The sequence below is a fragment of the Didymosphaeria variabile genome, assembly GCF_027946475.1.
Source record: "Didymosphaeria variabile strain IMI 356815 chromosome Unknown scaffold_2, whole genome shotgun sequence".
In the NCBI taxonomy this organism is placed as follows: domain Eukaryota; kingdom Fungi; phylum Ascomycota; class Dothideomycetes; order Pleosporales; family Didymosphaeriaceae; genus Didymosphaeria; species Didymosphaeria variabile.
This window is the reverse complement of record NW_026611621.1, coordinates 4,972,354-4,996,167: the sequence shown is the minus strand read 5'-3', so window position 1 is coordinate 4,996,167 and position 23,814 is coordinate 4,972,354. Positions and strand designations below refer to the sequence as shown.

The window sequence follows — 23,814 nt, the reverse complement described above, 5'->3', positions numbered from 1 at the left end:
GTAGGAGGAGTCCGCTGACCGAGTACTTGGGAAAATTGTACCGTGGAGAGCTTGTAGTACTTCTCTCTGCTTCTGAGAAGGCTGATCCCTTGGATTTCTGGACATGGCATGCCTAATCGCAAGACAATTTGAGGCGATATTGAGCAGTGTAGCGCCAGGGGGTTGGTGGAAGGAGACAAGGCCTCGGGATTTCCTAAATGCTTTTTATCCGGCTTCTTGTGGCATGTTCCAACGCACAGGATTTCAGACTTGTCCTTGAGAAACGTACTTTGAAATGCACCCAACGAGGAACCCAAGTAAGGACCTCAGAGCATCGTTTCTGGAGCAATTCACCGGGTAGGGGGGCCCGGAAACTAATCAGGCCCGTGCGTGCACACCACCTCGCTCTCTTGAATTTTCAGCTACCTGCTTCACCGTTACTTGGGCTCGTCTTCACACCGAGTCATTTGGCGAGGGCCAAATGTGCCGTGCTTCGAGTCCACGCAATCGATGTATGCAATGTTTGCCAGGGTCGTTTGATTGCAAACCACTGACAGACACAGCCCGGTTGTTCCGCGTTCAACACACAGTCAACACATGCCTTCTCGTACCGCAGAGTTCATGCGCTGAACCAGCTCACTGACACCGGTTTTCCAATGCGTATACATGCCTATCCACTGTCAAGTACAGGTGTGGCTCCCTCGGAGGGCGGCTGCACGATTCTGCCTCGAAAAAGTCTCCGGGAGACCAATCAACAACGCTTGAGCGCACAGTTGCTACAGTACGCTGGACGTATCGTACCGCTGCTCGAAGAGATGTACGACGCTTGTGCGACAAGCAAAGCATAATCAGCTCTGTCCTCCGCCTCGACGCAAACATCGTTACACACGGACAAATAAGGAGTGGAAGCCGTGGGTAGCTCATCTCGTCTGCAGCCTGAGACGGACCTTGGCGAACCTCCACAGTAGGTGCCCCATTGTAGCCCATGGCGTGCCCCACAGCTGGTGGCCGGTCTATGTCTGCGCCCGGACGTTCGCGCATGGACAGCTTCGGCAGAAGACACACTCTCATCGCCGATTCTCGACTGAGCAGCCAACACAGAAGCCTTTTCGACATTCCGGTACTGAAAGCCCTTCCACAAGGCGGACGTCATTGGCCTTGCCTGCCTATCTCGAGGGCTGATCCCGGAGGACTCGGTAAGGACATGCACAGTATACAACTGCGTGAGAGAACTGCCAGCGGAGAGAACTTCCGCGGTCCAATCATTCGCAATACCCCTTGGCAAGGTTCATCGATCCCTGTCTCAACGTGGGCTATGGATCCACCGTTGTCTCCATTGGAAGGTGCCGATGACTCTGTCTTTCGAAGACCTCGGGACACCACAGCGTCCTCGGCCACATTAAAATCCAGTCGGCATAGCTCTTTCAAACATACAGTCCATGTGGTCTACCACACACAACGGACATCCATCATCGGAACGTTGCTCTCGAGTCCCTGTTGATGCTGGTGTTGCGGACTGATGGGGCCGGGGGGACCCTATTCGCTAAGCCTCTCTTCGAACCAGTTCTCACGAATCCGCGTGCTTCAGGCGTCTCATACCTGTCACCACTTAGGAACCAATACACTTCGATTCAGGGCTCGCGGCGCTGGACAGCCATTGATAATGAACCACACTCTGTAAAAACTGCGCAACCCAGACCGACGCCGAGAGGGACCAGGGCATCGAAGGCTCAGGAGGGGCGAGAAGGCGGTGGAGCTTCAAACAGCCACGTCTAGTTTAGCTCCCCAGATATGGTCGACAAAACGGTCTTCCAATGAAAACAACTATTCATGCGCATTGTCATGGGGGCAGGAGACCCCTGATGGTCCTGGTCTCCTTTGGCTACGACGAGACTAGAACACCAGCCATTTTGTCAAGCCCGACCTGGCTGGCATGGACGTCGAAATCTATCCTCCCGGAACGAGACGCACAAAGGTTTTTGGGATCTAAATCATGGCCGGTGATGTGGGTAATGATTCCAATGGCGCCACTTCGCCGCTTTGGAGAGGGCAGGCATGACTGTTGTCAGTATGCCTGTCCGTTGTCTGGAAAACCCTAATTGCCACACCATGGACGCAGCGTGTTCTTCTCCTCCGTCGCCACCTCAAATTGATGAATGCCGACTACGATGTTAGCCTTTCCGAGATTTTTTCCTCATGCATTGGCTGACAGGAACCACTTCGACCCGTCGTTGGCTTGTCTTGCTTCTGCGCTATCGGGCATTTTCGCTTTGACTCTGGCTTCGTCCGGATGATGTTTTATAGAGAAAGGCCCTCGATTGGATTGTTGGAACTGTTCGCAGAGGCTGTTGTTATGACCTTCTATTGAGCACTGCCATGCGATTGCAAACGAGTTCGCCATGTGAGTCGCGCCACTTCAAGATCCCAGCCGTTTCATTGCAGTCCCTCGAATGCTGAGCCGGCTCAACCTTTTTGAGATTACGCGATGGAATCTGAGCGCGATTGCAAAAGACACGTGCACTGAAGCCCGCGCACACAGACACTTTGGCGTAGGTGCGATCTGTCAGGCCGCTGGCTCAACACAAGGCGTAACAAAGTTCGACACAGTTGAGCGGGGAATGAGTGGTCGTAGCAGCCACCGCTAGGGACGACCCAGCGACAAACGCGCCGTGCACGGACCTTCCTTGTCGGACAAAGAGGTTGATGAAAGAGCAATCACGGGCCGCCATGATCCGAGGCCGCAGAAGTTCGGTATTATGTGTATACATAGAAAGGAGTCAGTCTGCGAGCATTCGGGAATTGCGAACGGGCGACTTAAGATGGTCTCTTCTAAAACTCCGGCTTCCTACCGCTGCTTCGGCATGCTCTGCAGCGCCGTGTCACGGCCACGATGGGGCTATCACAATCCAGTGTTACCTGATCGAGCACAGGAAGTCGCATTGAATCGCTGCAACCTACTCATACCTGTTCAAGTCTGTCCTGTGTAGCATGTTAGCAGGACGAGAGCGAAAGACTGGAAAGGGGTACAAGATCTACCAGACCTTTGTACAAACCATCATGTGATAATAGAATAACGCAGTGGCTTCAAAAGTGCAATAAGTCAGAAGATCCCATCATTGTATGAATCTATCCTCCACGAAATGAAGCGCACCATATACGAGGAGAAGATGAAAAAGCTAGCTCGCCGGGCATAAAGAAGTCCTGCAAAGAAAGGCCGTTTGCGTAATTTGTGTCGCGACCACAGCAAACGATCTGAGTCGTAGAAGAGAATTTTCAGGTTCAAAGTACACTAATGATACCAAACTAAACTTGCCCCTGGACTGTGTACAGGATTTCGCTGAAAGTAAAGACAACATCGTTTGGTACGTTTTAGTCATAGTCCTACCACCTCAACCACGAGCGTCAAGCGCCTCCATAGTGGATACCCCCCTAGATCGTAGTCATCGTATGCTTCCTGGATCTGGTCAGTCCTCTTCAATACTCTCGGGGTACTTGAAACTCACCATTTTCCCGCTTGTGAGACCTGCCCTGTGGCCCAGTTCTATTGAGGCGAAGTCATCAGGCGTACCAGCTCTTCACGTAGTGCAGGGAAGAGTTCTAGACCAGGAAGGTACACCTCCCTAAGGCCACGGAATGCTGACAGCTCCTCGAAAACTTTGAGATCCGGGACATCGCCACCCATGTACAGGCCTCGGACGTCTTCAGCCCGAACCCACTCGATGTGTACCTCCAAGCACCGGAGATTGCTACTCTCCCGTACCAAGCTCAGGAACTCTATCACCTTTTCGGCGTACCCCTCGTCAAAGTGGAACACCTCGGTCTCTTCAAGCGCCTCTACCTGAAGTTCGATGCTGATACTCGTAAGGAGTTCAGCACTCTTGGAGCCAAGCCGGTCCACGAACTCCCAGGGCAGATAGGTCACATCGTTAGCGACACCTGAAGCTGACATCTGGTACGTCGTGGCGTGGTAACCGTGGACGCTGTCCTTCAACCTAAAGTGGTTGTTGCTAAAGAACTGTTCTCGGATGAGCTCATCCAGACGTGGAAGACCGCACAACGGCCTGGCATCGATAAGTCCTAGCTCACGGTAGTGTCGGCGTCGAGGAAGGTTTGCGAACTGACCCGTGGCGTTTGCTGTGATTGACTCTGCCGCGATCTGGTAGAAGCCAATTCCGGCCGAAGTTATCAGAGCCTGAACAGTTTCGGAACGCAGGACACTGTGCCAGGCGATCTGGTCCAAGATTTCCGCGGGCATCATCTCAAGCTTGGGGACGTAACTGTGCGCTAGGAACGGGGTCCCATTGATCGCCGCCACACTTCGTATCCTGGGCATATTCTGGGTGGCTACGAAGGGCCGCGGGCGATTCCAAAGTAAGACGTGCCCTGGCGCGTACAGGCCTTGGAAGATGCGGTTCTCGCTGTTCGTGGGTAGCCGCCAAACACGACCCTTCTGCTCTCGCTCGTAGACCAGTCCTCGACCACAAACGGCAGCGTCAATCGGCTCTAGGACCCGATGGCGGCTCTCAAAGACTACGGTGAGCTCCCTGTGGATTACAAGAGCCAACCGCGCTTTGATACATTGACCGCAGAAGGGGATGTTTTCCCACATCCAATCGCAGATCTCGGTCTCATCTGCGATATCCCCATAAGCCATCAATGCCATGACGATCACCTGGAGGAACGACAACTTCGGCTGTGTACTCTTGAGAAGCATTGCGCACACCAGCTTCTGGAAGAAGTCATCGGATTGCAAGGCTTGGTCGAGGAAGACTGAGTGCGGCCCCAGTGAGGTGATGACCTCTTGAGGACGCAGCAGGCGGGAAGAAGGCTCGGCAATCCAGTGGGTTGAAGACACGTCCGTAGGCTCAAGAGTAGGCAAGATGGAGACCACGATCTTCTTCGCTTCCTGGTAGGTCAAGCGGTTGCGTAGCTCACGCACGGTGGCTTCTACGCGGGGCTCCATCGCAGCGAGGAACGAGGCTGGTATGGGAATCTGCATTTGCGTTGGATCTTGCCCCAACAGCGCGATCGTGTTGAATGGGTACAACACGCGATTCTCTATGGCTTCGTTCAAGCGGTTGAAGTACGAAGTCGGCCGCACCTTGCTGTCTCGGTTAGCAGTGCCGCGCTGGGATCTGGAGATACTCCCTACCTTGTGCTGACTACGCGTCGGATGTTTGGTTGTTGAGTATATATACGACGACGTTCAAGTGACGAACGCCGTGGAGTGTCTACTACTGGATTTTGCGCCTTCTAAATACTGTTAGGAAGAGGTGTTTGCATACTTCAGGCGCACTTACACAACTCGTGCTGAGGCAAGCCGTCTAGCTTGTCGATTGCGGGATGTTTGCGGCCTGAATGTGACCTGACAGCGTGCTGTGCAAGGAGCGCAAGGACGGCGGCGGCGGCGAAAGCTGAGGGTTGGGTTCTTCGTGATGGATCAGTAGGCGTGGCAGGAGCGGCTGTTTTCGCACTTACGCGGCAGAGGAGTTCGCGAGCTAAGCAGCTGGGAGAAGATGCAGCTTGTACCTGGAGAGCTGTGTGTTAGAAAGGGGTTGTGTTGTGGTTAAGAATTACGAAGAAACTCCGCCGCGCTGTAACTGCTATGGCCAAGGGCCGAGCAAAAGCAAGAAGCAGAGAGCGGAATCATACCTGGTAGCAAGCGTGGGCGATCGGGAATCAGAGGTCGAACAGTGAGAATGACACGGTCGAAGAATTTCGCGGTGGTGGTCACTGTTGTGGGTGAGCTTCGGCTGGTCGAAAAAGATCGCGGACGCGAAGCACTCACGCGTTGTGTCGGCTGAAGCCAATCGTAAGCAGGCGGCAGGCGATATTCTGAGGTCGAAAAAGAAGCTGGGTTACACGATTGCAGTGGTAGAAAGATGTCGAGTGAGGGTTATGAGGCAAGAAGCTACCCGGAGCGTCGCCAGCTGTTGCGTGGGTAACGAGAAACTCAACCACACCAGGAAGAGGACTCCGGCATCAAGAAAGGCAAACAGGCTAGCGGGTGAAAGAGATTGGAGCTTATCACGGTTAGTGGCCTGCAATCTGTACTTGGACCGGTCAATGGAGAGGGAGATTCGAAGGCACCGTTCTTATGCCGATAGTTCGGTATGGTCAGCCTCCACAGCGACAGGAGCACCGGAGCTACATGACAGAAGCTATAGCATCACGAAGAACGGAAGGTGTGCGAGGGCAATGCCATTATACACAGGAGCCACTTGAAGAAAATACGCCTGCTGCCGCAACCGCCTCCATCGTCTCGCGAACAGCTGGAGTTGATGGCATCATGGGCCACGTAGCCTCCCCCTGCCGGCCGCTCGAGAATTCACGAACCAGTACGGAATCTTCAAGTCGGGCTTGACGGCAGCACGCGCGTACATGTCAGAGGGGATAGCTTGAGAGGTGGGCCAAGGGCAGAGGGACAGAACAATCGACATCCCAGATCGATGACTACCGCCATTATCCCACAATCATGCTCCAAAAGCACCAATAACAGACAGCGGCGCATCCGCTTTGCGAACCTACAATGATCATGCCCAAGCTTTGCGGTATTCATGTCTACAGCTCCACCGCACCGTGTTCTTCAACATAACTCCACCAGCACCCCTCCGTAGCGACGGCCATGGATGGCCCACGGAAGCCATATGCGATTAGTACGCGCGGGAAGACGGAGACAGAGGTGACAGCAACAAGACCACACAAAGGCGAATAAGTGTACGGGAGTTTGCATACACGGAAACGTGGCCATCCGCGAGAATGAAAGAAACACGAGGCACAGAAGAAGAGCAACGCAGGAGGAAGCATGCAACTCCGAGCAACAGCGGCTCAAAAGACCTACAGGGCGATTTGCACAGGGAAACATGCCTTCGTATGAAAATCAACACACCACTCCCCAGGATATCCAGCTGTCAAGCTGTCCCTCCGGAGCTCCAGAGGTTCGCATCCTCGCCATGCAAGTGCATCCATACAAAGCGAGGCAAAAATCACCCTGTTCATCGTTAAGGGCTAGATCTTGATACCAAGCCCTTGTTCAAGACCAACGCAATCTTCCAATCTTCCAAAGAACTCGCGTTGGGTCCGAACACCCGACATACTGCGGGCATATGCTATGACGAGAAGGCACTTTCACCACATCCTACGTCATACGTGTCATGGGAGAAGCGCACGAGCTTGGACTCTTCCTCTTTCACAGCAGCGCATTGAGCATCTGATCAGCCAATTGAATGAACAAGCATACCACCTCGTCCCGAAGCTCACGAACGATAGCGGGCATGACCGTGCTTGGGAGCGACGCACATCTGTCAGATCCTGAAGAAGAGGCAGAGGCAGAAGCACCGCGAACAACTCTTCTTGATCGAAAACCGCCGCACTAGTCCCACACCCGAAACGTCCAAAAATGCACGGGCGACTCTCACGCCGCTAAAAATACCGGACGTCGCTATGTGCGTTCATGCTAAACCTTACGAACGAGAGCGGCTATGACCGTGCTTGGGAGGGACGCATGACTGTCAGATCTAGAAGAGAGGCAGAAACACCATCAATCATTCTCCCAACCGAAAACCCCCGCACCAGCCTACATTCGCGCCGTCCAAAAACATACGCACGACTCTCGCCCTTCGCTTGATACCTCATACTGCATGTCCATTCACAAATCAACGCATGCACGACCGCGGCACAACCTCATATGAACAAGAACATTAACTCTATTTACAGTACACTGAGTATCTCATGCAGTCATGCCATCATAACACCATGATTCCATCCACTCAATAACCCCCCAACACCTCCACCATCTTCTCCACGCCTATCTTCCTCGAGCTCTCCCCCACACCAACCGTAAACTCCCCCTCCGGAATCTTCCACTCCTGACTTACAACATCCCAGAAACTCAAATCCCTCCTCATCAACTCAAAGCAAACCGTCCTCGTCTGATTAACCTCCAACCAAACCTTCTCAAACCCGCGCAGCTGCCTAGGCGGCGTACCCTCAGGCGCACTACCCGGAAGCCCAAGATAAAGCTGCGGAACAGCATGCCCCGCCACAGGCCCCGTGTTGCTAACGCTAACAGAGACGTTATACACGGCTTCCCAGAGCGCCGGATTCCCACCCGGCACTACATCCAGCTTCTCCGGCAGCGCGGAAATATTCTCCGCAAGAGGCTCAGCGGCTAGGGAAGAGAAGGCGAAACAAGTATAGCTCAGGCCGAACCCGAATTCGTATCGAACCGAGATGTTGTGCGCGTCGAAGTACCGGTAGTCGATCTCGAGCTTCTCGTCGAACCACGACTGCCAATCGTACACGCCCGTCGTGTTGATAGCCGTGGTAGGCGGGGCGTTGTAATCCGTTGCGTTGAGCGCGATGGTGTACGGCAGGTGTCCCGAGGGATTGACGTCGCCGTACAGGATATCTACGAGCGAATGGCCGGATTCCTCGCCGGGGTAGTGCGCGGCGAGAATAGCAGTGACGTTTTGGTGGTCGGCCCAGGGGAGGACGTTTATGCCGGAGGAGTGGGTGACGACGATGGTGTTGTTGCACTTTGAGGCTACCGAGTCGACGACGGCGTCGCCGTTCCAGTCGACGTGGAGGGAGGCGCGGTCGGCGGCTTCTTCGGCCCAGGTCTTGAGCAGGACGATGCAGACTTCGGGGCGGTCGGGGATCAGGAGGGTGTCGATGTCGGTGTCGGCGATGAGCGTGTTGTTGAGCCAGTATTGCACGATTTTGGCGTTGTCCGAGGCGGCGCGGTCCTGGAGGGCGCGGAGAGGAGTGACGATGTAGGTTAGTTGGCCGGTGCCGGAACCGCCGCCAGCCGCGAGAGTGCCATACTCGTAGTTTACTTGGTTGAGCTGGCCCTGAGTGGGCTCTGCAGCGTCGTTGCCAAAGATGGCAATGTTCTTGGGGGCCTTGAGGGGAAGCGCGTTGTTCACGTTTTTGAGCAGGACGGTACCCGCCGCTCCGTGTTTCCGGATGAGCTTCGCGTGGTCGCCACGAACGTCGCGGCTGGCTTCACCAGTGAGGTTCCAGTCGATCTTCCAAGTGCTGACCGGGGAAAAGGTGTTCAGCTCAGCGGACGAGGGGTCGACAGTCGGGAAATCCTTGTCCTGGCCGAGAGCGTAGAAAGGCGTCATGATGCGGATAATCATGTCATCGACGCGAGTTTCAGCCAAAGAACCGTTATTAACGGCGAGAGTGATGTTGCCGCCAAAGAAGGAAGGCATGCGTCCTGGGACATCCTCAGCAAAAGCAGTGCCATAGGCTCCGAGACCGCCAGGCATATCCATATCCTGACCAGCCTCGATGCCGGCGACACCAGTGTGGGTTGCACCCCAATCAGACCTAGCTCAGTCAGTGAATTATCCTTATACTTGACGTCGATTTACTAACATGACGTAACCCTGGAAGCCAAGCTCCGTCTTGAGCAGACCGTTCAATGCCGCAGAGTTCTGGCAGCCGTAGCTACCGTTGATCCTCGTGTACGAGCACATGAAGGATGCAACCTTGGCGCGTGCCGCATCTGCAAACGGCCAGAGATAGAGCTCGTGCATGGTCCTGTCGTCGAGGTTGGAAGAGATGGCCGCAGAGATGACATCCGTGTCGGTGCCATTCGGGTCGAACACGGGGTTGCGCTGAGTCTCCTGCTCATTTCCAATGTAGTGCTTTGCGCAGGCCTGAACACCCGCATCCTGGGTACCCAGGATCGTCTCTCTCATAAAGACACCCGCGAGGTAAGGGTCAGCAGCAGAACCCTCCCAGTTGCGGCCGGCGTAGCCAGAGCGACCCAGAGGACCAGCAACGGGCTGGAGCGCGACGTGAGCGCCCTTGCCCTTGAACTCCTGACCCATGGCGTGACCGCGCTCGTACATGAGGGCCTTGTCCCAAGACGCTCCCGCGGACACGCCTGCAGAGAAGACGCTAGCATAGTCCGCTACACGGATAGCCAACGGCCCATCATGAAGACAAAGACCAGGGAAGCCGAGACGAGGGATGGCGGCGATGTTGCCAACACAGGGACCGGGTTGACCCGAGACCATGTAGGACTTCTCGTCGACGGTAAGCTGAGCAACGAACTCCTTTGCCTTTTGCAGGGCCTCCTCCCAACCACCGGCCCCGGTTGCATTGGCTAATAAGTGTTAATTGTTTCTCAAGATTCGAAACGAAGGTATCTTACGGGAGGGATAGACGGCCGGCGAAGAGCCATGCTCGGTCAAAATAGTAGTGTTCACCGGCTGGACCCAACTGAATGCATCCTCGCCTCTTGAACCACCGCTAAAGTCCTGGGCGCTGACAAGGGCAGAGCCCGCAAGCAAGACAGAGAGAAGAGTCGCCATGGTTCGGAGAAACAAGCAGGACTGTCTTGAGCTCCTTCATAGCTACCGGACGCCAGTCTTTATACCAGCCTCTCGCACGACCAATGACCTGGCCGAATCTCCCTTGCCGGCTAAGTACCGCGTCCGCATTCAAGGGCGCTTTCTTCGACCCGAAGTTTGCCCGTTGGCGTGCAGTTGTGGACGTGGAGCTAGCATCGTCATCCCGAGCGGTGGCTTGCGGGATGGATGAGTAGCACTCGCCTAGTAGACCAGTAGCTCGCCCCTGTTTGCGCCTCGTGAGTCGATCGTGGGATTCTTTGAGCCAGTGGCTGGTCCGGCGCGGTTCCTGATTGCGGAGGCTTATAAAGCCATTCACTACCACAACCTTTGTTCTTCAACGTGCCTCCTGACGAAATTTGGAGCCGACGAAAGCGCGCGGACAGAACGAGGAGTGCTCACCGCCGAAGCATACTCCGCGGTCGCCCACGCGCACTCCACGATGCCAAAGTCCCACACGAATCATTCAAGCGGGGAACCTAGCCTGAACTGACATGCACCCCAAAATTTCGCACCTTGGCACCCCGCTCCAAGTACCAACGGCCCAATTCACGGCGATGTCGCGCGTTCGGCAATTGACCGGCACTCGTGACGAGGCCGGCCGGGCTGTAAAATGAGGACCCATCGCTCGCGTGGTGTTGTTGAATTTTCTTAGTCTGGCCGTTGGCGGCTCCGTGTTTGCGGAGGTGGCCCGGTGCAGTTTAGCCCGAGCCGAGAGGAGCATTTATACCGAGCAATTCCCCAGTGTCGTCATCCAAGAACGCCGTGTGGGGAGAAGTGCACCGAGGTACCTTGTCTTTTGGTACTCCGTACAGCACGTGTGTGGTAATCATAAGCACGGGCGAGGAAGCAGGCATCGGCATTCGTAGGGTTGCATGGGCGATCCGGTCACACGTGGTAGCTGTGGATCAACAATCGGAGAAGAGAGCATCCGCGTGCCGGACGACGGCGCGATACGAAACATCATGAAACTAAACAAGCTACAGATGGTCAGCAGAAGAGGAGAATCTTTGTTAAGGTCATTGTCGATGCCTGAGACGCTGACACTCACGGAGGAGCACAGAGACGTGACAGAAGAACTCGTGAATTTTGCTGAGCGCCACCTGCAAGCTCTTTGTATATGTCGACTCAATATCGTCTATCCGCCGATGAACGCCTTGCAATGCGGCTCGTTCTTGTTGAACCAAATATGCGCCGATGATCTGATCCAAAAATCTATGCCGACCCAAGATGCTTCTAGATCCCCATGCGCCAAAAAAGAAACGGCAACGAACAAAACGCCTGGCCGCCGCACAGTTTTCCAATCTCTGCTCAAGAATCGAATATCGCACCATACGCCGGAACGCCGCGACTCTGCATGCCGAAAACGACCATTTCCGTCACTTTGGGGTTGCTGATAATAAACACCGCCTCAGCGTCGCTCTCTTTCACCAACTTGTACACGCTTTGCACGATCGTACCGCGGCCCTGTGTACTCGTGTTCCATATCACGGCCCGAGGATCGGCCTTCTTCACTGCGTTGACAACACTTCGGCCGTAGTTCTGCTGCGGATCCCGGGTACTCCAGTATACCCTCGTCGGCGTAATATTAGCATGCATGAGACTGAGACAAGGTCCGATGCCAGAGCCTGTTGCGACAAGGACGATGCGCTTGAAGAGGCGGGACGTGTAAAGTAAGCCGTGCAGAGGGTTGCCGCGGATCCAGAGCTTTCGCTCGCCCGAAGCCATAATCTGCTTGTTCGTCCAGTCGCCGGCGTTGCTGACCACGACGCTGAAACCGGTCGTCTTACCCGTTGTCTCGTCAATGTCAGGTATGGTAGCAAAGGCGTGCCATTCGAGGAGGGGGCGGTCCGCGAGTTTGACGCCGTAAAAGGAAGGCATACCTGCGTACCGAAAGTGCAGGCGCGTGGCATGATCTGACAGCTTCTCCGGATATACTTTGCGGAGCCGCAGGCGCGACCAGGATAGTACAGTGCAAGCCGTCGAGACGAGGATTGTCCAGAAGGAGGGTGTTTTTAAAAGTGCCATGCCAGTGGTATCGCCAGTCTCGCGCGCGGTGATGGCAGCCGAGAAGACATTATGAACCCAAAAGTTTACCAGCGCCGTCCATCCAGCAAAGCGATGGAATGCCTCGAAGTGGTCGTGGTAGTTTCTCCGGAACCAAGGATGTGCGCCGGCGAGGATTACGATGAACATGGTTACCAGAACCCAAGAGGTGACCATGTTGGCCAAAATGTCGCCGTGCGTGTTCTTGTCTTCAATCAGAAGAAGCGTGGCTTCCACGGTGTACATGATGTACCATACAACAGCAGCGACGCCACAGCCAGAGTGAACTCCGCCGTAGTGAAAGACCTTTGCGAAACGCTTGCGGACGCTCAACGGCCAAGAATGAGGAGCGCGTGCAAACACCTCATACACGACATTGAGGAAGTTCTCCTGGCGAAACAGAATTGCCGCCAGGAGATTTGCTGATGCTGCGGTTCCGATATCGCGATGTTCAGGCCGGCCATTCGGTGCAGTCGCGACAAGTGCAATGAAGACGGCGAGGTTGATGGCGAAGATGAGAGTGAAGGTCTTGCGGTACGAGCTGGCCCAGGCATCTGTTCATTGTTAGCTAGTGGATCTCAAGCATGGGGAGGTGCGACTTACATCGTAATTTACGAAGGGTAGGATTTCCCCATTGCTTGGGCAGCTCAACCGCACTCTTGACCTCACCGATCTCGGCATCCTCACCTACGACATCGAATTTCTTTTCCATAACGACACTCATCGCACTGTCTGTTGCCATTGTGTTCGTGGAAGGGAGCACCGGAAGTTGCCGTCGGATTGTCGCTTCCTCGTTTGTAGACGGCGCGACTGCTTCCTCTGTGAATCGCGATTCCATGATGGTCAGAAGGAAAGATTCAATGTCTCTGCAATTTCGAAAATGGAATTTGAGGTACTTCTCGACTGCGCGATTGTACCTTGTTATGAGGCTCGGCGATCGAGGCGACCTGGGGGCCGCTTACCTCGGCCTGAAACGGGCGAGTTATACGCTGCAGGTCAGACTGACTCCTATGTAGGATGTAATCCGAAAGAGGTATTCGAATTCGGCAATCCTCGTAAAGTCCTTCCTCGAGAAAAAAAACGCCCGTGGTACAAGCGAGGCTGTGTGTAGGATGTCGTGTGGATGCCTAGGGCGATTGCTTTACTGTTGAATCCTTCAACCCAGCCTCAGTTGATGAGTAGACTGAACGATCGAAGACAACTCTCTAGATAGGGGAGTCATATTCCCGTGGTGGACTCGGGCTCAGCCTCACCCACGTGCCCAGATCTGCGCACCTGCGCCTGTGCTTGACATGGCTTTTCACTAACAATATGTGTAGATGTCTCGCATCACCCGGGCTTCCAAGGTTGGTAGGAGATCAGCATTCTCATTCACCTAAACTCATCTCGCGTGCTGCACTTTTTCTAAGCTTTGATCCGGATGCTTGATATCGCTCTGGATCGATACAAAGGAAATCTCTGCGAAGCATGTTCTGAGGTGTCATTGACCACACCATGGTGGGATTAAGGCATGTTTGAAAGGCTTAATACCATTTAAGAATTCATCCAGCCCTGTTCTGTTCAAGAAAAAACTTCTATTATCGAGGTTCCTCTATGCCAACTCGTCAGCCCCCACTTGGGGGGCGTACAAAATATTTCATCATTTATTATGCGTACGGATCACACTAGAAGTCAAGTACAAACAGTTCTTACTAATCCACAAAACACGATTGGTTTGCTGGCGGCGACTGAGAAATGGATCTGACCTGATGGGCCACGTGACAGCGCGTACCTGCCGTTCCTGCTTTGTGTGACGTCCGCCAGCGCTAACCCGAAGATGGGAGTCCTGAATCACCTACACGTGCCCCAACTTTTATACGTGGTATCGGTCAACTTCTCTGGCGTGGCACTCACTTTCACCCGCGAACCGGGCAGCACGGCCCAGTGCGCGGCGCGTATATACACTCAAAGCATTAGATCTAAAGAACTCCACGCACCCACAGTTTCGCTCACAGCTACCACCGCACGCCGCATTCTTATCATCATGGCGTCTAAACGTACCTATTCGCGGCACAACATGTCGATCGCAGAACCCGAACTGAGGGCCTCTGACCCCGACAACATTCATCACGAGGCAAACAAACGCCGAAAACCGACACCACCGTCACCCGTAGGCCCGATGCCCCAATCGCATGTATTGAACGGCGGCGGCCGTCCGCGGAGCATGAAGCAGAAGAGTTCATCCGAAATGTTGCAGAAGAATAACAGCAAGAAGCGTTTCAGCGGGCCGACCACTTTGCCAGGGGACGAGATGGATCCCGACGACTCTGAACAAAAGACTGACCCCTTCGACTCCGTCCTCGCATTGGCGCAGACTAGACAGGCGCCACAGCAGCCGCGCGGCTCCATCTATGGCGGCGGACGCACCGTGCTCAACTCCATCTCAGCCCAGCTCAAGAGCCGCAAGCGCGAGAAGAAGAAGGAAACTCAAGTTCACTTCAGTGACGACTTATCCGTCGATGGCGGAATCCAATTTCCGCCGCACGGCGAATCTGAGATACCTAGTCTCGGCTCAGACGACTTGGACTTCCCAATGGAAGGCTCGCCTGCCGTGAACGTTACCATGCGCGGTGGCAGCGCCCTGAACGCGGCCGAGGCTTCCGCTCGTGTCTTCAACGGACGACAATACAGCGCACCCCAGACCGCTCCCCCGCGGAGGACTTTGTGGGGCGTCAGGATGCAGACAGACTCTGCAGAGGCTCTGGGGTGAGTACCCATCCGGTGTCCAGTCCTCGCAGGTCCGATTGCTAACATTGAACCCCAGATGGTCAGCAAACCAAACCAACGCATCGCTCCTGCGCCTACCCGCCAACGTCCGCCGAAGGATCTACGACTACGCTCTCGGGGGCAACTCGATCGAATTCGGACATGTGACGTACCTCGTGGAGAAACGGGCGGGTCGCCCAAACCGATGTGTTCCCTACTTCCAGTACACCAGCAACGTGTATGACGACCGACGCAACCCGTTCCAGGGATTCAAGACCTTTCTCAAAGACAATCCTCGCGTGGAAGGCATGACGCTGCTGAATGGTATCTGTCGGCAGCTGTACTACGAGACATATACATTGCCTTATGCGCTCAACGACTTTTACTTCAACTCTGGCAACGCCCTCTTCAACTTTCTGGTTAAAGAGGACCGTCTACAGCCGCAGCAGTGTCAGGCTATCAAGTCCATCGTCATACTGCATAGACTGCCTGCGCCAGCTGTTCTTGAGAAGCTGTCCAACTTGGAGCACGTACTCTTGATGGCCGCCGACGTCCCCATGGCAAACGGTCACTACAAGGTGGTAAGGGGAAGCGGCGTTGCTGATGGGAGAACCCGTGGTGACTTCGCTGCTCAACATCCAAGCGGAGTCCAACTCGTCAAATACCAGCCGACATCCAAGCTGACCAAGCCTACGATCAGGGGTGGTCATGGGTACGGTAAGTTCACCCACCCATATGCGAGAAGGTAGGGTGATAGGGCCGCGGCCATGCCTTTCTGGATAAGAAAAAGGAAGGGTTGGTTTCCCGATCGATGGATATCGACATGCTGCGTAGCCTTGTTTATGACGAACCAAGGACTAGCCTCTCACTAGGATAGATACAAATCACACTCCCCAGCAGTCTCCTCGTCTATCACGTGTCATGAATCTCTACCATCCACGCCCACCATCCCGTCCAATCCCAGCACCTCCCTAGTCCACCCCAAGATACATCCCCCCACATCCCCAGCTCCATTACGCAAAACTCCGCCCCCACTCTCCTCCTCCCCGCCACACTCTCCGCCAGCTTAATATTCTCCTCTGGAAACCCCTCGTGTCGAAAATTAAGATAGACCGCCGCGAGCACCGCAGGACGTAATTTTCCTATATCTATCTTCGGACTTGTGGCGTCTTCTGAGAGAGCGGGATTCGGCCGGATCACCCATATCAGAGTTAAAGGGGGGTCGCCTGCCTCGAGACCCGGCTGGACGTGTGCGCTTAGATACTTCCATTGCTTATCTGGGAGGGGGAATTTGCGACGCAGCATGAGGGCCATACTCCCGCTGCGGGCGTGGATAAGCGTGCGTTGTGCAGCTATAGCGCGCGCGTCGTCGTCGTCGCCGTGGGAGGGTGGCTCCGTCTCAAAAAGCGTAAACGGAACTTGTACTTTTATGTTAGTCCCATTATCTCCTGGTTGACCGTGACCGAGACCGGGACAGGGAAATTTCGCGGCCTCGGCTGTGGCGACGGCGAGGACGAGGGTGTGCAGGAGCTCGGAGAGGTCTTGCCGTCTGTTTTGGGGGCGGATGTATATGTATTGGAGGTAGGGGACTGCGTAATGCCCTTCTTCGGTGGGGAATAGGAGGACGGAGAATTGCGCTGCGCCGAGTGCTTCTCCTGAGTTACCGCGCAGACCGATGATGCGGTAGGGGAAGAGGCCTGTTCTTTGGCCGGCGGAGTCTTGCGCAAGGCGGGAGATGATTAGATCGGGGCGTTCACGCTCGGCGCCGTGGAATGTGGAAGTGTAGAGGGCGTTGTAATCTTCTGCGAAGGCGGAGGCGGAGACGAGTTCTATTAGGGTGAGGTTTGGGAGGGCTGTGTGGAGGAAACGGGAGGTTGGGAGGCGTGATAATCTTGGAAGATCGATGGGAGCGAGGAGGTCTTTGAGCCTTTCGTCAAGCTTTGCTCTGAGCTCTTCAAGGCCGCTGTTTGGGTGCGTGTCCATGCTTGGGTGGTGGGCACGAGTCCAAAGGTGAGGTCGTGCTCATTACAGCGTGTTGTTAAGAGTCCGAGTACCTTGAGTTGTACCACAACCAGATGTGTAGTACTCAAGGTCTGCTTGAAATGTACGATATAGTCTGCTCGAGGCTTCAATTGGCCCAGGCCTGCGCACGCGCTCGTGGGACGTTGGAAACCTTGGAAGCTGCAGATCACGTGATTCTACACTGTCCATGGTCAGAATAAGAACAAGGTACAAGTTGAGACCTCACTGTTTGCTGTAATCAAGTTGCGACAAGCCAAGCACAGCATGTCGTGAAGATCAGCCTACTTCCTTCCAGGAGTCGTAAAGCGGTCCGACCGGGCTTGCGCTATCGGACCGAAGCTACCCCACGACGACGCCCTATCGCGGCCGTGCAATCCCTGTCCCCGATAGCACACCGACATCATGCCCCAAAATTTCGAGCTTTGGCAACAGTCACAGCTTCATACACAACAACAATCGCCCACGATGCCGCCTGCTGCGATTGACGACTACTCGCGGCCGGTGACGCCCGAAAACGAGAACGGGAGGCCCAATGGCGTGTCGTCGCCTCGGACGCCCAAGAATGTGGGATTGAGTCTCACAGAGTACACGGCGAATCCTAGCCCGCCGTCTGAGGACCAGAAGAGCAAGGCGCAGAGTGCGATTCCGGAGGCGTTTTTGCTGCCGAATGGCTATCCTGATGTGTGTTTCCGTCGCTCCCAATCTCAGATTCAACTCTAAGAAAGAGTATGTTTGGTTCTGACTCAATGGCAGTACTTGCGATTGATCCTCACGTCGCGCGTCTACGAAGTCGTCACCGAAACGCCCCTCACGCACGCGACGAATCTCAGCAATAGGTTGGAATGCAACGTCCTCCTCAAGCGCGAAGACCTCCAGCCCGTCTTCAGCTTCAAGCTGCGCGGCGCATACAACAAGATGGCACACCTTGACCCAAAGGCCCGCTGGAAAGGCGTTGTCGCGTGCAGCGCAGGAAATCACGCACAGGGCGTTGCATACAGCGCGCGGCACCTGCGCATCCCCGCGACCATTGTCATGCCGTCTGGCACCCCGGATATCAAGCACAAGAACGTGAGCAGGTTGGGCGGCAGTGTAATATTGCATGGAGCAGACTTTGACGCGGCAAAAGCGGAGGCAGCGCGGTTGGAGAAGCTGCATGATTTGATTAGCATCCCGCCGTTTGACGATCCGTACGTGATCGCCGGGCAGGGCACGATTGGCATGGAACTGCTACGACAAACAAATCTACAGGACCTGGAAGCAGTATTCTGCTGCGTGGGCGGCGGAGGACTCATCGGTGGCATCGGCATCTACATCAAGCGGATAGCACCGCACGTCAAGATCATCGGCGTAGAAGCCTACGACGCAAACGCCATGGTGGAATCCCTCCGCAAAGGCTCGCGCGTCTTCCTCAAAGAAGTCGGCCTCTTCGCCGACGGCGCAGCCGTCAAAACCGTCGGCGAAGAAACCTTCCGCATCTGCCAGGAAGTCGTCGACGAAGTCGTCCAAGTCACCACCGACGAAACCTGCGCCGCCATAAAAGACATATTCGAAGACACGCGCTCCATCGTCGAGCCCGCCGGCGCGCTCGCCCTCGCCGGCCTCAAAAAATGGGTGAAGCGCAATCCCAGCCCGAACCCATCCCGCGGCCTCGTCGCCATCGCCTCAGGCGCAAACATGAACTTCGACCGCCTCCGCTTCGTCGCCGAGCGCGCTGCCCTCGGCGAAAACAAAGAAGCCCTCATCAGCGTTACCATCCCCGAACAGCCAGGCGCCTTCGCAAAGCTCGTCTCCGTCGTGCACCCCATGGCCGTCACCGCCTTCAACTACCGCTACTCGTCCCCCTCCGCCGCAAACATCCTCATCGGCGTCGAAATGAAAGCCGGCACCCGCTCCACCGACCTTCCAGACTTGCTCGCCCGCCTCTCAGCAGAAGGCATGAGCGCGACCGACCTTTCAGACGACGAGCTCGCAAAGTCGCACATCCGCTACTTGGTAGGCGGCCGCAGCGACGCCGCCGACGAGCACATGTTCATGTTCGAGTTCCCCGAGCGAGGCGGCGCGCTGTACAACTTCCTCAACACGCTTCAGCCAGGCATGAACATCTCTCTGTTCCACTACCGCAACTACGGTGGCGACGTCGCAAGGATATTAGCCGGGATACAGTGTGAGGAGGGGAAGTACGGCGAGCTGGAGACGTTTCTGCGGGACATCGGGTATCCGTATAAGGATGTAACCGGGAGTGAGAGCTATAAGCAGTTTTTGAGGAGTTAGCGGTGAGGAGAGATAGATGAGATAGGGTGAGGCGTGTATGTACGGGTGCTGGGAGTTTACGGCGTTTATGTGCGTGGGTGCATGTGGGCTGTCTGTTTGTCTGTCGTTTGAGCATTTACATAGTGGGGTCGGATGAAGATCTCTGGAACCAGGTATATCGCTGCATGGCGAAGTTGCCGTGTATAAGGTGCCGTGTTTTCGTGAGTAGTATTGGGAGAACAGCCAAGTCCTGAGTCTGACTTCTCGAAGCCTTGAGTGCTGCATTATGGGCATCAAATGTATCAATGTGCGCAGTGGACGGGCGCAAGGTGGGTACTTTGTGTTTTTTTATCCATTGATGTGCGCTAACCATATCTAAAGATGTGAGCTGACCATCTAAAGCAGCCAAGCATGTCAGATTTATCACGGGCCGTTGGAAGAAACCCCAGCTGCCCATGATGCTCTGTGTAGTCTCCTTGAGCAACCATTTTCCGTTCTGCTTTATCGAAGTGAAAAGAATAGAAATCGGCGGCAAGTGGGTGTAATGGATCATCATAGAAGGAACGGCGGCCTTCACGTCGCTGCGTGGCCCTCCTCCAGCCTCCCTTTACTGGTTGACTCCGGAGTCATCGACTGCGGCCTGGTTCTCTATTACTGCGGCCACTTTCGGCACCTGTTCCTCCAACCACTCGCAGTCGGGATGATCGGGTCCCAGGCAGTGGAGGTCGATATCCAAGATTTTGCATGCCCACAGAAGTTCCATTCCCCTGTCACCCAATTGCTGGCATGCCCAGGCAATTTTGGCGTACCTGAATCGATATTAGCCCCACAATTCTGTTGGCAAGCAGTGACTTACGTGCTGCTCAGCTCCCCACCGCTGAACCCGACGGAACGCTGCAAAGCTGCTTGCTTCTGTGCCAACTTGCGAAATCTTTCCCAGTGTTCACGGCGAAAGTATATGGCGAGCTGCTGGTCGAGGTCGAACATTTGTGCCCGCTTGACGTCGGCCTTTCTGGCTTCCTCCGTGTCGGCACATGCTGGGCAGGCGCATAAGAAACCCCACCTCTCGAGCGCTTCTTGTCGTTGGCTTCGAGTAAGAATGATGCCGTTGATATACGAAACAGTCAATTCCTCTCCTTCCAGGATGTCGCGCACAGCATGAAAAGTCTCCATGCCAAGCGTTGAGTTGTACGCGAAGTGGACGTTCGGAATGCAGGAGTGGTTGAAGAGTGACCCATGGAGGTAGATAATTCGACCGATAGCGTTGGCTGCATAAATTGCAAACACTTTGCGGTGGAGCGCTGAGAGGTTCTCCAACTTCTGGCCAAGCTCCAGCTCGATTTGGCCCTTGACGTCCTCCGGCATACACCCATGGAGCCCCAGGTACTGGCTTTGCAGTGTAGGGCTGAGGCTTCTGAATTCCTTCACGACATCCTTCGCGGTGTAATCGACGTTCTTTCCAAGTAGCGCTGCTTCTGCGATGATACGAGTTCCACGCGGTATGTCAGCTTGTGCGAACAAGCCTAGACCTTTGCCAGGCGCGACTTTGACCTCGATCAGATGGCGTGAATCTAAGGCCACTTGAGCAGAGTACCGCAAATGATGAAGAAGTATTTCTTACCTGCTGCGCCGTGTGCAGCCATCTTGAGGTCCCCAGATGCGGAGTTCAAGCCATGAGTTCGAGGACTCGAGGTTGAGAACTCTGGTATTAAGGTGGGCAAGCGCAGACGGAGACAAACGCTAGCCACACATTTCATTCACGTGTTCGCGACTGCACTTGCAATCCAGCATTGCGGAAGCAGGTACCAGTGTCATGTTGTTCTGCGCCGAGCATGTGGCCGCGGGTGGCTTCGATCACGTCAGTATCCATTTCTTGGTCACTGGATGATTCTTCAAGAAGCGAACAATTAAACGGGTCGCGAAGCCAAGATCAGCTCTTAATGTTCCGTAATAGGTGTTGTGTCCGATTCGCTACGGTAGCAGAATCGGGATGGAGGCCGGGGCCGAAGTTGGCGTATGGCGGCAGTGTGTGAAAAGCTGAGAGATGTAGACCGACGGTGAGATGTCAAGCGGATAGATCGCGTTTGATGAGAGTGACGTAGATAGGATGGCAATTGAGGAAGGGAGGAGCACTCGTCTTTGCCAAGCCGCTAAACCGGTTCATCCTAAGGTGGACTTTCACATTGTGACCGACCATCCTCAACACACTCCAAGGTCAAGTCCTCTCATCCATCTTCTTCGCACGACAAAGCAAACAACAGGGCGCATACCGTCTTCCTCAGTCTGGCTGCGTACTGTTGTGTCTTCATGATCGCGTCCCGATCCTTCCTTTCGCTCCGATTCTGATTAGGACACGTTCGTCCGCCGACCCCATGCGAGCCAGCAACTTCTTTGTCTGTGGGACGACTTCAATCTCAAGCATCTTTTTCTGCGACCGGCGAGGGCTTTGTCAGCTGCCTACAAGAGATGCTATGTCAGCAGACGCATCTTACCTTTGCCTGCGCTTGGCTCCCCCGCTACTAGCGGAGGCGGAGCTTACTTACAACAATACGCTCGGCTCATATACTAAGATGTGCGGCTGACTATATGGCAGCATGCTACTTTAGTAACATCAGATGACAAGCTCAAGACGGTATCTCAGTCAGACCGTGCCTTCGGAGTTCACACATTGGCTTAAGAAAGGCGCAATGGTGACTTAATCATGAGAGCACTAATCACGATATTCGTCGCATGTCGCTTGGAATCGTCCGATACTATCTCGTCACTTTTCTCAATCATTACATTTCGTGGCTCAGCGTTCATTGCCTCTATCCGCTTTTGTCGAATCCTTCAATCGATACCTTTCCAATGCGGCGGTGCAAGGAACGGAGTATACATTGATGTGCTACAGAGGCACAGTGTCATGTTTCAGATGCTCTGGCTACAGGCTGATCTTAATATAAGCAGGTCTTTTGTGGGCCTGATAGAAGCCACGCGATGCTCATTGGCCCCCTTTCCATGTCGGAGATCTATAACGGCAGCATCCGGGGCCCTGCGTCAGCGCAACAACCCAAAATTGGCTGCGGCGTTCGAGTACTCGAACGTACAGTCTCGCCTATGAATTTTCCCACTCTTTCGAGTGAACAGGACAACGCTGATCGGAATCGGGTAACCGTTTCTGCTGCCACCTCTGAAAGTCCGAATTCAAGTGTTTGACGTGCGACAGACCACGTCCCAAACGGTGCGCCAACGGAGATCGCACTTTTACACCCGTCCAGCATGCGACTGTTTGAAATGTCCGATCAGCAGGGTTACATGCCTGGTGGACTATGTAGCGAATGAGGGTCTCCCCGTACGGTAGGAGGGTTGCCCGATTTGTCGCTGCCGCATGCTCAGCCTCGTTGGGCGACCACCATCCGGCCTGAGCTTACAACTGCAACAAGAGGGGCCGCGTTTGGAGTAAGGCAGCTGCGACCCCAGGATTACCACGCGGGCGGCGGATTTTGTGCATGGCCGTTTAAGTACGAGCTCGCCCCTGCGGTAGTTTGTCGCTCATTTCTCGACTTCGACCCACACTCTCTTCCCGTCCTCTTCTATCAGTCGCTACGATAACTACTTCGAATACAATTCGAATTTACACTCAAACTCTGGATCCATCACCTTGTCAAAATGCGCGCCGCCACTCTCTTCTTCCCATTGGCCTTCGCCTTCGCTGCCAACGCAATCAACCTCTCCATTGGCCCCGACACTGTCTGCGGCGACAACTCGGTCGACTGCAGCAATGGCTTCTGCTGCTCATCCGGCAACAAATGCGACACCTCGGGCACCGTCACCAAGTGCGGCAATGACGGCACGCTCGCCCTCCCCTACGGCATCAACAACCTCGCCTCTGCAGTCGAAAGCCAAGCCAAATCCGCCATCAACGACTTCCCTCTTTCATCCCTCGTGGGTGACCTTGGTTCGCTGGGCACCGCAGTTCCAACATCCTTCGCAGCAGCCCTTTCTTCCATACTCTCGGACAAGAGTTTCCCAACCGATGCAGCTGGAGTGTCGAGCCTGATTAATCTGGCTCCATCTGCGGCCCGTCCAGCGGTGTCGAGCGCCCTTGCGGATGTGAACAGTATCCTTGGGGTTGAGACATCTGGCTCGGGAAGTGGCCAAGCTCAGAACACGGGTGCTGAAGGTGCTGCTTCGATGGTTGGAGCCAGCACGTTCGGTAACACGGCGGCGCTGGTAGGGATGATTTGGGGAGCTGCGGCCATCGGAGGCGCGATGTTGGTGTTGTAAGAGTTGGGTGGTTTGGTTTTCTTTAGAGAAAGATTTTGGAGAGGAAGACTTTGGGGAGGAAGAGATCGCGACACGTTCACTTTGACGTTGTCGTTCTGTTGATGGGCTGTCTGGCACCTACTTCACAAGGGACAAGATTACT

The 23,814-nt window shown here is 54.8% G+C and overlaps 8 protein-coding genes across 8 annotated transcripts; 3 read left to right on the top strand and 5 right to left on the bottom strand.

Annotated features, from left to right (window-relative positions):
- Positions 1–3,520: 3,520 nt before the first annotated feature.
- Positions 3,521–5,962, bottom strand: N0V89_003361 (uncharacterized protein; the record flags this gene model as incomplete). Its single annotated transcript, XM_056212163.1, has 2 exons — positions 3,521–5,114; positions 5,955–5,962. 2 exons carry the CDS (start codon positions 5,960–5,962, stop codon positions 3,521–3,523), a joined length of 1,602 nt encoding a protein of 533 aa, XP_056075636.1.
- A 1,786-nt stretch (positions 5,963–7,748) lies between these two features.
- Positions 7,749–10,307, bottom strand: N0V89_003360 (uncharacterized protein; the record flags this gene model as incomplete). Its single annotated transcript, XM_056212162.1, has 3 exons — positions 7,749–9,315; positions 9,364–10,099; positions 10,148–10,307. The coding sequence occupies 3 exons, from the start codon at positions 10,305–10,307 to the stop codon at positions 7,749–7,751; spliced, it is 2,463 nt and encodes an 820-aa protein (XP_056075635.1).
- Positions 10,308–11,654: 1,347 nt separating this feature from the next.
- N0V89_003359 (uncharacterized protein) lies at positions 11,655–13,131 on the bottom strand (the record flags this gene model as incomplete). Its single annotated transcript, XM_056212161.1, has 2 exons — positions 11,655–12,943; positions 12,993–13,131. 2 exons carry the CDS (start codon positions 13,129–13,131, stop codon positions 11,655–11,657), a joined length of 1,428 nt encoding a protein of 475 aa, XP_056075634.1.
- Positions 13,132–14,412: 1,281 nt separating this feature from the next.
- Positions 14,413–15,883, top strand: N0V89_003358 (uncharacterized protein; the record flags this gene model as incomplete). The annotated part of the gene is made up of 2 exons (XM_056212160.1): positions 14,413–15,134; positions 15,193–15,883. 2 exons carry the CDS (start codon positions 14,413–14,415, stop codon positions 15,881–15,883), a joined length of 1,413 nt encoding a protein of 470 aa, XP_056075633.1.
- Positions 15,884–16,046: 163 nt separating this feature from the next.
- N0V89_003357 (uncharacterized protein) lies at positions 16,047–17,117 on the bottom strand (the record flags this gene model as incomplete). Its single annotated transcript, XM_056212159.1, has 1 exon — positions 16,047–17,117. One exon carries the CDS (start codon positions 17,115–17,117, stop codon positions 16,047–16,049), a length of 1,071 nt encoding a protein of 356 aa, XP_056075632.1.
- Positions 17,118–17,621: 504 nt separating this feature from the next.
- ILV1 (threonine deaminase) lies at positions 17,622–19,427 on the top strand (the record flags this gene model as incomplete). The annotated part of the gene is made up of 2 exons (XM_056212158.1): positions 17,622–17,837; positions 17,910–19,427. The coding sequence occupies 2 exons, from the start codon at positions 17,622–17,624 to the stop codon at positions 19,425–19,427; spliced, it is 1,734 nt and encodes a 577-aa protein (XP_056075631.1).
- A 586-nt stretch (positions 19,428–20,013) lies between these two features.
- On the bottom strand, positions 20,014–21,049 carry N0V89_003355 (uncharacterized protein; the record flags this gene model as incomplete). Its single annotated transcript, XM_056212157.1, has 3 exons — positions 20,014–20,215; positions 20,263–20,977; positions 21,028–21,049. 3 exons carry the CDS (start codon positions 21,047–21,049, stop codon positions 20,014–20,016), a joined length of 939 nt encoding a protein of 312 aa, XP_056075630.1.
- A 2,005-nt stretch (positions 21,050–23,054) lies between these two features.
- Positions 23,055–23,672, top strand: N0V89_003354 (uncharacterized protein; the record flags this gene model as incomplete). Its single annotated transcript, XM_056212156.1, has 1 exon — positions 23,055–23,672. The coding sequence occupies one exon, from the start codon at positions 23,055–23,057 to the stop codon at positions 23,670–23,672; it is 618 nt and encodes a 205-aa protein (XP_056075629.1).
- Positions 23,673–23,814: the final 142 nt, after the last annotated feature.